We start from the raw sequence: 14,735 nt of genomic DNA, 5'->3' as shown, positions 1-14,735 counted from the left end.
GATTGATGATATCTTCAATGCTGTTGGCTTGTTAGAAACGTAATAGTTTGCATCTCAATTTAACTCAATATTTTGATATTATAATTTTAAATGACACAATTTACAAAATTTCTATTATATTTAACGATTTACAATTTAAATCTTATTATAATAACATCTTTTATATACCTAATTTACTTTTTCAATTTCACGTAAAATATTGATTTTAAACCAATAATTTTGACAATTAACGTATGAACATTTTATCAAAAGAGAAATATATATTTTAAACTTGTTACGTGGAACCTATAAAACATTTCTTTCCCTTCCGAATATTCATCAGAATTATTAGTGCCTAACAAATATTACGAGTAGAAAGTTTGAATCGAAAACTAATTTACTTTTTTTCATGTCTGGAAGGGAGGCGAATGATAAATTAGGTATCTTGTAATGCATTAAGACACTAATAACGCATAACGCATTCAGTTCAAATTCACATGCCACATTGCCACATCCACCGTACCGTGCTGTTATTAGTTGACTATACAATCCATGCAAATCGATACATAACGTATGACATTTTGATCCTACCGTAACCATTTCTAAATGGTCTGCTACGTTAACCTGATCAGATGAGGATAAAATTTATAGAAACATTACTACGTAATATTAGAATATTAGAACTCTCGCAGCCGTTCATTGCAGGGATTCATTCAAGAACCAGACGAAACGGAGTTACGCGAAAATAAAAGGATAATATTAAATGACAATATGTTAGTTTGAGAGAAAAACCTAGGAAGTTGGGTGAGATATTACCAAAGACTTTGGACAAGGATTAGATACAGAGTTAGAGAAAGGGCAGGTGCAGCACACAAAAGAAGCCCTCATTTAAGCACAGCTAATAAGCTTGGTAAATGTTTGAAACTGAAACAAGCCCTCAACGACCCATATATGCTCCTCCCTCACCCCATCAATCTAGAAACGTAAACCAGAACCCCACCCAAGAAAGCTTTAAAATCTGCATGATTAAAGCTATGTCTAAATATAATTAAATACACAGTAGCATAATCAATCGTAACCTTGAAAACCAACCATGATCTCAACTCAGAATTAAAACAAAAAAGCTAAGTAATACAATTGTAGTATAAGTATGTTTGATTACAAAAAAAATGACCAACAGCTGAAACAAGTATGAAACAATAACTTCTCTTTTGTGGCAAGGTTGCCGGAGGATTGAAGTTCAAAAAATCTTATATTCCAAGACTGCCAAATTCTCATGGTTGATTTTTACTAAACTTGAGGGCATTTCCCAAGTGAACAAAAATGACAAAGTATGCATTAAGACTAATCTACAACTACATTTAGAGAGTGCTTATTTACTTTATATTTACACAGTAGGAAAATTCAAGGTGAATATTTTCTTTTTTTTTTTATAACAAAAACTATTGAACATCAGGTGTTACAGTAATGAATGCCTCTAAAACTCTACTTTGGATTTTCTGTAGTGCTATTTCTCCCCACCTTGAGTTTTCCTACCATCTCTATGTCAATCTTTGACCTATTCTAGATGGCCGTACTCAAATTAAACATGTATTAGATCAAGGGAAAAGGAGGGGAAGGAGGAAATGAGTTAATGTTGAATATATGTATATATGCTGTGAACATACCATCATGACTGCCAGAACAGCTCAAAATCGTTACTATACAAGGAACGGTCTTGAATTTCCAGATTGGCAACATGCCAATTGATGAGTTGAGATTGGAACAATTTACACAATACCAGTCCAGCTGGAAAAATCCACCATTCATTTTCGTCCCTGCATCCACATAAAGTTGAAAAGAGAAAAAGTTGTACTAATCAAATTTCCCAAGCAAAAAAAACTGTTATATATAAGCTTGGAATACACTTACATGCCGATACTCCATGGCTGAGTGCTGGGTTGTTTTTTACCCGAAGATGATTGAGAGTAGTAATGAACATATCCACAAAGAAATGCAATGACCTAGTAACAAAAGAAACAGCCAAGTCCCTTAGATTTGAAAAGAGGGCTATGCTAAATCCAAAATGAATAAATAAAGGGAAAGGGTCTCTCTGTTGATATATTCAACTATTTAAGGTATGTTTAGTTGGAGTAAAAAAATGGAATGAGAACGTTCATAGAAGACCTCTGTAAGTTTACTACGCATTAAACCCATCCGTGAAAATTTCCAGCCTATTTTAAACCCCCTATTCCCCTAACAAAAAATATGAATAAACCTCGTTTGTCCCATTGCATAAGGTAAAAGAATAACTGCAACTGATCAGCTGAAACCTGATAGAGAGAACTCACAACATTAACGACAGATGTAAGGTTCCATAGAGCATAAAGGCGTGCAAGGCCTGCAGAACGTCTTGGTCCATGACTAAAGAGAGCATTAATTCCAACAGGAAACGGGAGGAGAATACCAAAAGGCAATATGAACAAAACAAGGAAGACATCCATCATCGAAATTGAATACAGTTGAAGCAGCGTAAGTAATACTAAACTAAAATCTCCTAGAAGTAGCATTGAGATTACTAAACCAACAAGATCCTGCAACAGTGCAAAAGGGAAAGGGGGAACATGTCAGCTCTAAAAAACAATAAGAATAAATTATATCTAGTAAGTACACAATGATCAATGCAACATACCTGATGGCCAACAGGTTTTGTATTATGAAGTATAAAAGAGAGAAGATAAAAGATATCTCTCTTCTCATCAAGCATATGCAAATTGTTCACACTTAAAGCAGCTCCGTGTGTCTTTCGCCTCATATAATTGTTCTCAGTTCTTCCACGAGGGCTTAAGTGACCTCTGCTTCTTGGAAGAACTGGGGGTCGATCCTTCTTAATATTAAGAAGCCTGGAAACAAAAATAACATAAACCAAATCATAATATCAACTATCACATACCAAAAAACATACCATAAATTTCAATAGATCAACAAGGAAAAGAAAATTAGTTTCTCTGTAGCTGATATGAAAAGAAGGTGATGTTGCAAAGTAAAAAAAAAAAGGATTACCGTGATCTTTCCTCAGTTCTTGAAGCTACATCAATATTTTCTGCACCGGACGGATAGCCTTCATCCTCAAGAGCATAAACCACAAGCCCATAGTTGCAATATCCACTACTTGTCGCCTGAAACCAGCCAAGATCAACACCAATACCATGGATACTCAATGCAGGATTAGCATGAGTCTCTAGCCATTTGAGGACAGGTCGAAATGTTACTCTTAGTCGTCCTCGACGAACTAAGCGCAACTGCGCGTTAAGTCCAGCCACTAATCGATACCATGTTGTTGGTTGAACTGACTGAAACATTTTAGAAAAACGCAAATAATTTTATTTCCCTAAATAGAACAAAATGCAACAAATAAAATGCATCTGTCTGTCAAACTCATTTTAATCATTATACAAACCTGACTCATAAGGCTGGTAAGAATATTATCATTGTTAAGAGAGAATGGAGCCATATAAGTTCCATCACCCCCAAAAATCAATGCCATTGGAAACCTTTCATGTAATCGAGGAGGCAAGTCTGTCCTCTTTTCATCTCCACCAAGAAAGAAGTCCACATATGCAAGCATCAAATCAGAAGTTGCATTCACCTTTATAATTTCACAGGTCAATTGGCATTCTGATTTCAATTGTAAAGAAAAGTTGCACAGATATCTTAAGAAATCTTTATTTCAAACAGCTCTTCAATTTAAAATACAATGAAAAAATGAACTTTAAATCAATTGAGATTTTTATCTCAGATTAGCAATCAATGTTCACCGGGGTTTTGACTGGAATTCCTCAGCATTTAGGGGGGCAAAGAAAGACAAAATAAAAAGCAATCAACAACAATGCAATGAACTAGAAGGCATCTCGTATGACAAGATCATTGTTGGTTTAACTATAAAACACACCTATCAGGGGATGGCAATTAAATGAAAATAAACCATTAGATCATCTGATGACCATTTATCCATACTGATACAGTTAACATTTATTGTTGATAATAGAATGCACAATACAAAAGGATTCAAAAATGCAATTTAACCAACACAATCATCAGCAAGTAAAAAATACCACCAAATACTTAATTGTTCACCGGTTCAATATACATATAAACAAGTCAAACCTTGATCCCTTCATAGAGAGCTCGAGAACGACATGAACGAAGGCAAGCATGATCGTACTCTGATCGAACAAACTCACGCAAACGTTGCAACATCAATCTCCTACGCCATTGTTGCCATGACCATGCAAGAGGATATGCAAGAACAGCAAGAATGCTATAGATTGCACCCTCCCACCACTGGTATGTTGCTAAAGCATTAATCTCATCCACGAAAGTATTGAATGCACCTTCAAAACTGTCATAACAATTGTTGAAAGATATCCGTTTTAATATCATGACAAAACATATTCCTAAAAAAAATAAATTAGCTAGATTCTTAAATTCCAACCAGCGAATCTACAATGATCAAACAGAGAAGATTTCTCCTTACACAATATCCTGTATCTGTTCAGGAGGTGAATGTGGCAGATGCCAAGGCTCACTGAAAGTATTAGGCCCCATAAAGTACATTCTATAAACATGACTTTGGGACTCCTCAACTCTGTTTGTTTCCAAGACCTAGGCATTGCAGAACAAATGAGAGAAAGACATAAGCATCTTAATTCATAAATATAACAAGGAAACAAGAACCATGCTTGATGAATACCTCATTTAGTGACTCCAGGAAAGGGAAAGAATGATCTATTTGTGAACCATGTTGGGTAGGTGCTGGGCCAGGCAATTCATCAACCCCAACAAATTTCATTCTAGCAACACTAAGCACCAGTGCTAACAGGATCAGTAGACAAGTAAGAAAAAGACCAAACAACCATGGACCACCAAATGTGTAGATTAACTCTTCGAGAGCAGTATAACAGTTTGGCATGTGATATCTGTCTGAAATACATCTGTACGGGCAAGGAGTTTCAGCATTCCCACCTGTACAATTGGACAATATGAAAATTTGTGCATTTTAACTTTCAATATAATTCTTCAAAATAAAACAGAATAGTGTGCTGTGCTAATTCAGTCAAAATCCTTTATGTTGTCTAGTCTACCTCGAACCGTAATATATGATGCACGATGAGGAAGCTCATTAACTGGACACTGGCGACAGAGAGATTTATCAGATCCAGTAACATTCTTGTAAGTGCCAGCTGGACATTCCTGTAGGCAAGCAAAAAATATAAACCTTAGTAGATTATTTAGAAGTGGAACCAACAATTAGTCACAGAAGATGGAATGCTCCTAGAATTGAAGTGGGGTAAACAAATCAAAGTTCCAATTAATTTGACTAAGCTTCCTCCAATCCAACATTGTCAAAAGCATTGGCAGCCAAGGAACTGAGGGCAAGGTAGGATGCAGTCAAGCAGCTCACTGCCATTGAGGAAAGGTAGAGAAAACAACGGGCAGCAGCCACATCAAATGAACTTATGCAAGGCATGATGGACAAAAAGCTCACAACTTTGACATTGCAGAAAAGAAGGCCCAGGTTCCATCAAACTCATTTCTTCTATTTGGTCTAAAAGGAGTTGGATAAAAATTTACTGCAACTCCGTCCACTAATATCATATCACTTCAAGAAAGGCCCGATTTATCATTATAGTATATCACCATATTAAGGTTATTACAAAAAAAATTATGCAGTTATGGCAACCACAAGCACCACTGAATTATCTTTGACAGATATTTCATCCATTAGAAATTCTTTTCTACTCTACAACTTGACATATTAACATCCCAATAAGTATTAAAAAAACCCACACGTAGATATACCAGTATATCATCTTTCAGAAATGTAACTTACAAATCATACTGCCCGCAACCAGCATCATATTGAGGTTGACAAAAATAATGCAGCACCTAAATATGACTGCAGGCATAGTATATGACAAAAATAATGCACCATAGTATATAATAGTCACAGATGTAAACCACAGCACCAAGAAACATACAAGATCATACATCCATGGAAACTCATGATCAAGCAAGACCACATATACATGTGGAATTACAATTAAATTGTGGGAACTGTTAAGAAAATATACCTCACAAAATGTCCCATAGAGCCCTTTGGGGCAATCCCTTCCGGTTATTGTCCCATTTTCTCCCGAGCCACCCTGTCCTTTACCTTGTCCTCCCCTATTATAATCATATAAAAGGATAACCTTTTGAAATTACCATTATAACATATGAATGTAAAAGAAAAAACTCAGAACTGCCATTTACTTGCAGCCATAAATATTAAGGAAATTCAGAAGCAAACTTACAGAACGCACACAGAGTAGAATCTAAGCAACATACCCAGTATGAATGTCTCCTTTTACACTAGCAATAGGCTGATAAAGATCTCCAGTGGGAATGTCAGACCAATGAAAGTGAATTCGTCCACCACCTCCACCGCCGCCTCCATTTGTGCTATAACCGCCCATACTAGAAAGAATAGCTGATTCAGCAAGTGAAAGGGTATGGAGAAACAATAGTATGGTCCCACCAGATCCACCCCCAGAACCTCCAGTAAAATTATCAAAAATTGCAAGATTCTCCCTCCTGGTTGCTGGTTCAAAATTCTCTCCATCAGCACTTATAGAACCTTTAATGGACAAACTTGACAAAGAATGTTCTAATGATCCAATGACTGCACAGCACACATAACAAGATTGGAAGTTAAAGAAAATTTGTAGTAATCAACATCTTTGAGTATTTAAAATGAACCAATTAATTAACTGATCCAAACATAAGCTTACCTACAATACCACCCCCAGACGTTCCACTAGCTGAGCTGCTATTTCCACTTCCACTACCAAGTTCACAGGGCAAGTTTGCATTCCCATATGAAATGCCACCTTCAATACAACTATCGTTATAACATGCATCCCCTCCTTTCCCACCATGCCCACCGCCACTGCCAACACCATTGCTTAGAACATTTCCATGGCCCAAACCACCAGTACAGCCTGTGAACATTAATTTTCAAGGGACACAATGAATATAGAAATGAACAGTAGTTTCAGCTAAAAATTGACAGCTGATAATAGCCTCTTGAAAAGAAAAATACCCATTCCAGAGGCCGATATTAATCCTGAAGGTTCCACAGTTATGGTCCTTGCCCTGTGGAAATGGACAACAGAACCTTTAATAAGGCCTTCAACTAGAATGTCCTCAACTCGGCAGATCTAGAAAGGAAGATACACAAGAACTTTCAACTAAAGATATATAAGGATAACCAAATTCACCACACTTCAGGATAGTTCACAAGTACCTGAAGTGTGAATGACAATGATGAATTCACATTGCAATCTTCAGGAGGATGAAGTAATTCAAAAGGGCAAGTTTCATTGTCACAATAAAGCTTGGGAGTCCTGTCAAATCATAAGAGCACATAAATTTAGCAGAACTAAAAATCAGTGTACAGAATGAGATGAGAAATTAACAAATATATTTAACAATATCCAAACATACGCATCATCAGTTGTTGCATTCTCCAATGGACCACGCAAGACAGACCCAGGCCCAACCTACCGAAAATGCCAAAAGCAAACTCAGGTTCGGGAGTTAAGACTAAATCTTGCTTAACCAAAGTGTAAACACATGCACTATTATCACATTAGCTACTGCCACAAAGCAAGTTAACAATATGGTTCTAAGTCCAGAGAACCAAGAACATCTCAGATTGCAACAGAGCCACACACACACACACACCAAAAAAAGAAAGGTACCCAAAGGGGGAAGACAGTATATTTGATCTAAAAGGTAAACAATAAGCACCACATGAAGATTATGATCCTGATAAGATGAAAATGTAGAGAGGAACAAAAGTTTGCAATCTATAAGAGAATTTTTCTCTTAACAGTTTCTAAATATTTCAGCATAAATAAAAAAGATGCAGTTTCTTCATTTAAGTTTAAAAAAAAATTTTAGGAAAATTATTATCATTATCTAAATATAAATATTTTGGCATAAACAGAAAGATGCTTTTTCTTCAAAATAAATTTTAGAAATATATATAGGTAGTAAAGAGATTATTATCATTATGAACTATATATGCAAAGATTTGGGTATAAGAATACTACTACCACTACAACAAAACTTTATTCCACTATGTGAGGTCGGCTACATGGATCATATAGCATTGGATATAAGAATGGAGCCAAATAACGGTTTTCAGATGTATCCATTGAATTATGGACCTATATATATCATAGATTGAATACAAGGATTCTATTCGGAGAATTGAAGAACTTCACTGCAACTACAATCTTTTACTAAACTATTATCCAGGAAGAACAATTTGCATTCGATGATTACAATAAAATAACAAATGTAAGATATTCATATTTCACTGGTATAGACATAAAATGTTGTGTGGATTTATTTTAAAACTAAAAACTTAACAAGGGCATAGCATGCAGCAAATTATTAATCAGAAGCAGCATATCTTCTCCAGCAAACTAGTAAAATAAAAACAAAAATGAAACTATAAAAGAAATGGGAAAAAAAGAAGCATTGCTTTCCACAAGCTGAAGAAGTCTGATACCCATCAAGCAATACCTTGGCAGCTATGCCCAAAGTAGAAGGAAAAAAATGAAATAATATTAAAATATTTCTGGAAAAGGAAATATTCCAGTTCATCATATTAGATGAATCAAATGGCAAAAACAGAAAATGATCAGTATAAAAATAAAATCTCACATGAATACTGTAAAATAGGGATAAAACCAAGCGCTGAGCTTCAATCCAATCCCCTGGCCCTGACAAATTTAATAGACCTTGTCCATGAACTCCAAGGTTTGCATTAGAATGTATAACAGAAGACTCCTGTCAATAAAACCAGATGAGTTAAATGATAGACCACACACATGCAATAACATTTTAAACTGAGAGTTGTTAAATACCCTGAGAACAATCAAATTACTAGCTTCAAGCAAAGAAGTTGCCACAGCAGTTCCCTCCCCGGCATCTATGAGCAACTTTGAGTTCCACATCAAGAACATTTTTACTGACATACGGAGAGCCCCATATACCTTTGCCACACAAAATAAGTGAATATAAGGCATAAATTAATGTCAGCTCATTTCAGATATGCTCATTTATATCTAGTAATTCTGGATAAAATAGGTGACGAAAATAAAGAAGTGTATGAGTCAACATTCAGTTCACACTCCGAAGATACAACAGTTAGTGGATTGAGAATGACTGAAGATTCAACAAACAAGATCTAGTAAACAAATTCTGACAGATATTCCAACTACCTTCAACTCAGAATCACTCATCAACAGTTCTTCAGCCAGTAACTCAAACTCTGAAGAAGCATAATGTCGCAGCCCAAAGCTCAACACCCCACCCTGCAAGATACTTATCTGTCCTTGCACCTATATAATGAATGTGAAAACACAGTTGAACTAATTTCCTTACATGGCAGATATTTTTTTTTCTCCAAACCAGATGAAAAACAGACAGGTATCACAATATATCTTACTCTTTTGCATGGAAGTAAAGAATTAACATGCCAGAACAGAATTGCAAAGAGAGATGAAGACAAGAACTCCTCTAAAAAACCTTGAAAGAGGACAAAAAACAAACATGGAAGCAGATATCACAGTAACAAAGCCTTGAAAACCTCAACATGGATTTAAAGACATCCTGATAAAAAGGCTATGAACTTTCAAACCATATCACACTAACAGTTGAATTTATCCCAGATAAAGTGGTCACACTTAGAAATCTCCAACCTCCTTAGAAGTAGGAGAGCTTTGCTCTATAGCAGAGTACATCATATTGTAGCATAGATTGTATGTGGACATGAAACTTAACTTCTACCAAAGCCATCGGATGAAACCCCATGACCCAACGAGTTAGGTTACGACCAATTAAAGAAGCAAAGCCTAAAAGAAGAGCAGAAGGTTCTCACTTTCTCTCTTTTAGACAAAAGAATTCACCAGAAAAAGATAAGGGAATACAGAGACAGAATAAAAAAGAAAAAAACAATAAATAAAAAAGCCATCCACTAAGAAGAAACAAACCAATAATATTAACAGAATACTAAAGTGACGGTCATATGAGCTTTCATATTTCTAATCTCTATGCAAACCTAACAACCTCCCCCCTTTCCCCCCACAAGGACACAACCCTTCTCCTTGCATCGTAAAAATACACTGGCAAAACGGCGAGAACATTAGATCATGAATACCAACAAAGCTCTTGAAAAAATACTCAATCTCTTATATATCAAGAATAAGAGAAAACACAAATATATGGTTTTAAGATTAAGAAAGGCATAGACAGCTTGCAGTGTAAAGAAATATACATCAATCAAATTATCACAGGGATATAAAAACACACTCCAGAGAGAAATGGGTGTTGAGCTGAATTTGACAAACCTGTACACGACTCCAGAGCAAAGGAACCGTGGCCCTAGCCTTATTTCTAACATAAACATTGGTCCAAAGAGGTTGATTAGGAAAGTCCAAGAGAAGTGTCTCCGTATCAGTTGTCATGTTAAAGTTATCAACAATGAGGCTTCGAGGAACTGCATCATAAAGAGTTCCAGCAGCACCTGCATTTTCAGCACAGCCCACGCTACTACCACCTGAAATAGCAAAATCAATTGGAAGTTAAGAGAAAGCAATCAATTTTCATGCAACAAGTTAAAGATCTCTTGCCCAACCTTCCAGGATTGTCCATAAAAATAGGATGCTGGTTAAAGAAAACTCCAGAGTAGAATGAGAGTAATTCCCAAATCCTAGGTGTTTATAACTAAAGTGCAAGTTAATTCTAGAGTGCAACTAAAATTTCACTGGCAAAGTGGGAGAAAACTCCCTCCTCCTCTGCCAGGTGCAAAAAAAAAAAGGAAAAAAGGGTCATGTCACACTATATATTAAGCGCATAGCATAAAATGAGTACTTAATCTGCAGAGAAGCTCTTCTGCCAGGTATATTCATAAAGAACTAAATATAATGAAATCATGAAATCCTCACCATGTACATAAATTTTGGGCTCATCGTGCCTGCTGAAAACATCAACTGAAACTCTGCCACCACCACCACCAGCATAACCATCACCACCACAAGCACTTATCATCCCACCACCAGTCCTGCTCTTTAAAACAATTAAAGAGATCAATGAAAAAGCATACAAGCAATTTTCATGTAGAAACATTCCACTAGGGAAACATTCCACTAGTTGCAATACATGTCTTTGACTTATCGCATATCAATATGGGAAAAGACCATGGAATCCGATAAGCAAGAGACAGTGTGTTCCAGGCTCAGCATGCTATTTTGTGTGTAGATATTGTCATAAACAGATTAGAAGGCAAAAACAAACTTCAAATCTAGGGATAATATGCGTCTTAACTTCACAAAATGACAAATGATTCTTTGTTCTTTAAATGCGTGTCGATTTACGTAGCCATACTTAAAAATGAAATCAAAATACAGATTCTTTGCTTTTTGTTATTTGTTTTATAATATACATATACCTTAAAAAATGAAAACAACAGTGAAAACAGCAATAATGAAGATTCCAAGATGAATATCAAAATCGTCCAACAAGAGAACCACGAGATATATGACAACTGAAATAGCTCAAAATCAACAAGAATATTCTTATGTCAATCAAGAAACACACACAAACACAGACGCAAAATAAACGAATAAATTATTTACATTCTGTAAGCCTTGATGTAGATGCTGCCACCAGAGCCGCCTCCACCTTTGTTACCTCCATTTGCACCATCAGCTAAAACCCTAGCATTCATCTCAAGAACCTGATGAACCATCAATTTCACAATCCCACCACCTAACCCACCATAGTCTACCTTGAGGCTCGTAGACCCACCTTTGCTCCCAAAGCTTTCAGGGTTCTGAAGCGTATCCCAAGCATACGCATCCCCTCCCCAAACATCCTCTGGCAGCTTCGACGTGTCCGTCAAGCAGCTCGCGCCCCTCCCACCGTGGCCCCCGCCGCCTCCATCCTCCCCTGCTGGCGTCCCGCTAGTCTGCGGTGGCGGGTTCCCCGCCATCCCCGTCGTATCCACCACCGAACCGTTACCAAATTCGGCGTTCTCCGATTCGAGCTCGAAGGCTCCAGTCACAATCGAGGAGTTGGCGCCTAAGGTGAAGTTCCCGGTGACATTGACGGTTATAACGCACCCATAAATCTCACAATGGAACCTCACACCGGGGAGGATGTTGAAATTTCCCTTCCCTGCTATGTACACGTCGCGGGTGAGGTTCAAGTCGTTCGTTATCTGGCACGTCGTGTCTAGCGAACCTACCCCGCCAAGATCGTCCTCACAAGAAACCGACGGCGGGCGTGGTGGTGGAGGTGGAGGAGACGGCGGCGAGTAGTCATGGTGGAACAACCTGCTCCAATCTAGATCAGTCACCTGCTCTATGTCGTTATTGTCGATCGTCGGGGCCGTCCGTTGCTCTCCATCGCCGAAAACGGCGGCACCGGCGAAGGCGAGGACGAGTATGGCAAGAGTACGGAGCCGCCGGAAACGAAATTGAGCCATTCGCTGACGACAGAAGTCATTACATTGAGGGAATGAGCTGAGATTTTTTCGCGCGATTTCGGTTATTGTCGAAAATCTTGGGATTCAAGAACCAATGCAATGACCTTTCGTTTTCACCAAGAAGGTAAATTGTACAAAATGAGGGGAAGAAAATCGAAAACCCTAGTTTTCTGCGAGCGCGCGAAATCTGAATCTCAGTGAAAACCCTAGAAATCTCTCACTGAAGAGACGCACGGGGAGAGAAAGATCGCAATGGGAATTTGTTTACTCAGAGAAAGAACCACGATGGTGCAGAGGAGCTTTATTTATTTTATTAATGAATTATTAATTTGATTAAATAATAATTTCTCGTGAGAAAGAAGAAAGTTGAAATGTTAAAGTGCGGTGAGGTTCATGTGAATCCTGGTGTTCGACTCTTTTTCTTGCCCTCTTTCCCTTTTGATTCTGTAATCTGACTAATTTTCCTGTGATTGGGTGGCTTGGATTATGAGGATCTAGGAAAGCATGGAGAAGTGAGGTGTAGCGAATATTTCCGTGTCTTACCGAATCTCACGCTGCTGCCAGAGAGCGTCAGGGGCACAGCTCAAGTTAATAGAAAATAATTAACGGACGAAACCACGTGTAACGGGAAAGTGAATAACGACAGAAGGGGTAGGTTACTGTCTGCGTGAAATCACGCGCTGGCCCTTTGCACGTAACCGAGATGCGAGGGAGCGTGTTGGCGAGCAGCCTCCGCCGTCAGATTCAGGTGGCGAATCAGATTGGCGATGCGATGACCATTATGACCTTGGAAAGTGACTTGGTTATATAAATTATAGATATAGATATAGATTCAGGGGTAAAAAACGTTATTAAGCCATGGGAGGATACAATTTACGCAATTCAGCCAAAATGAATTCTGATACACTATTCCACCAAATATGACTTTTATATCATTCGAATCAATAAAATTCGAATTATATTTACACGTAATTCGAATTGAATCACATCGAATTACTTCCAAGCAATATTCGAACATAGTTCGAAACAAGTTGTATCGAATTTTGCATGCATAGTTCGAGTTATATTAACTCGAATTACTTGGAGCACATGGCCTAGGGTAGTTCGAATCAAATTGATTCGAATTACTCACATTTCGAATCAAATGGCTAATTACACATTGTACAATAAGATATTAGAAAAAATATTATATAATATAAAAAATATATACTGAAAGAAGTATAAAATAAGATTATAGTAAATTAATTTTAAATCCTATTAGTACATTGAATTAAAAATAACATATAAAAATGTACTTGTATTTATTAAATTTTAATAACATATAAAAATTAATGACTTTTTAAATATTTTTTTTATAATAGGAGTACATTTTTATATACTTTAAATACTTTGTATAAAAATGTACTTGTATTTATCATACAAAAATAAAGTCTTGTGCCAATATAATAACATTATAACATTTTAAATCAATTTTTTTTCTAGGATTTTAGATTAAAAGCACCACATGAAAAAGTATTATTGGTATTTTAAAGCTAACTTAATTAAAAAAGATAGAACTGTAATTTTTAGGATTTTATATACATAATTAGGCTAATTTTTTTTAATATTGATCAAAGATGTGTATTACACTATGTTATTTGGTTTCAGGTAAGTTTTACTCTACTATATTTTTTTTTACTTTTCGAAATACACAAATCTAAAAAATTTTATAAATTAATTTAAAAGAAAATATTATTGACGTTTTATAAAATTTTATAATTCAAAAGACACAAATCTACAACATTTTATAAAACGTCAATGATATTTTTTTTTAAATTAATTTATAAAATTTTTTAGATTTGTGTATTTCGAAAAGTAAAAAAAAAATATAGTAGAGTAAAACTTACCTGAAACCAAATAACATAGTGTAATACACATCTTTGATCAATATTAAAAAAAATTAGCCTAATTATGTATATAAAATCCTAAAAATTACAGTTCTATCTTTTTTAATTAAGTTAGCTTTAAAATACCAATAATGCTTTTTCATGTGCTGCTTTTAATCTAAAATCTTAGAAAAAAATTGATTTAAAATGTTATAATGTTATTATATTGACACAAAACTTTATTTTTGTATGATAAATACAAGTACATTTTTATACAAAGTATTTAAAGTATATAAAAATGTACTCTT

The 14,735-nt window shown here is 36.0% G+C and overlaps 1 protein-coding gene across 1 annotated transcript; it reads right to left on the bottom strand.

The window, feature by feature from the left end:
- Positions 1-1,054: 1,054 nt before the first annotated feature.
- On the bottom strand, positions 1,055-12,844 carry LOC130943646 (uncharacterized). Its single transcript, XM_057871616.1, has 22 exons — positions 11,712-12,844; positions 11,022-11,137; positions 10,425-10,633; positions 9,297-9,416; positions 8,940-9,068; positions 8,737-8,862; positions 7,507-7,562; positions 7,307-7,406; positions 7,103-7,220; positions 6,792-7,001; positions 6,349-6,682; positions 6,093-6,186; positions 5,103-5,211; positions 4,712-4,983; positions 4,496-4,623; positions 4,126-4,360; positions 3,419-3,607; positions 3,022-3,311; positions 2,651-2,861; positions 2,310-2,552; positions 1,891-1,982; positions 1,055-1,796 (listed from the first exon to the last, which is right to left on the bottom strand). Exons 1-22 carry the CDS (start codon positions 12,560-12,562, stop codon positions 1,649-1,651), a joined length of 4,380 nt encoding a protein of 1,459 aa, XP_057727599.1. The 5' UTR covers positions 12,563-12,844; the 3' UTR covers positions 1,055-1,648.
- Between the last annotated feature and the right edge of the window lie 1,891 nt (positions 12,845-14,735).

Source organism: Arachis stenosperma, chromosome 8, assembly GCF_014773155.1.
Source record: "Arachis stenosperma cultivar V10309 chromosome 8, arast.V10309.gnm1.PFL2, whole genome shotgun sequence".
Lineage (NCBI taxonomy): Eukaryota > Viridiplantae > Streptophyta > Magnoliopsida > Fabales > Fabaceae > Arachis > Arachis stenosperma.
This window is presented reverse-complemented; position numbering and strand designations above follow the sequence as displayed.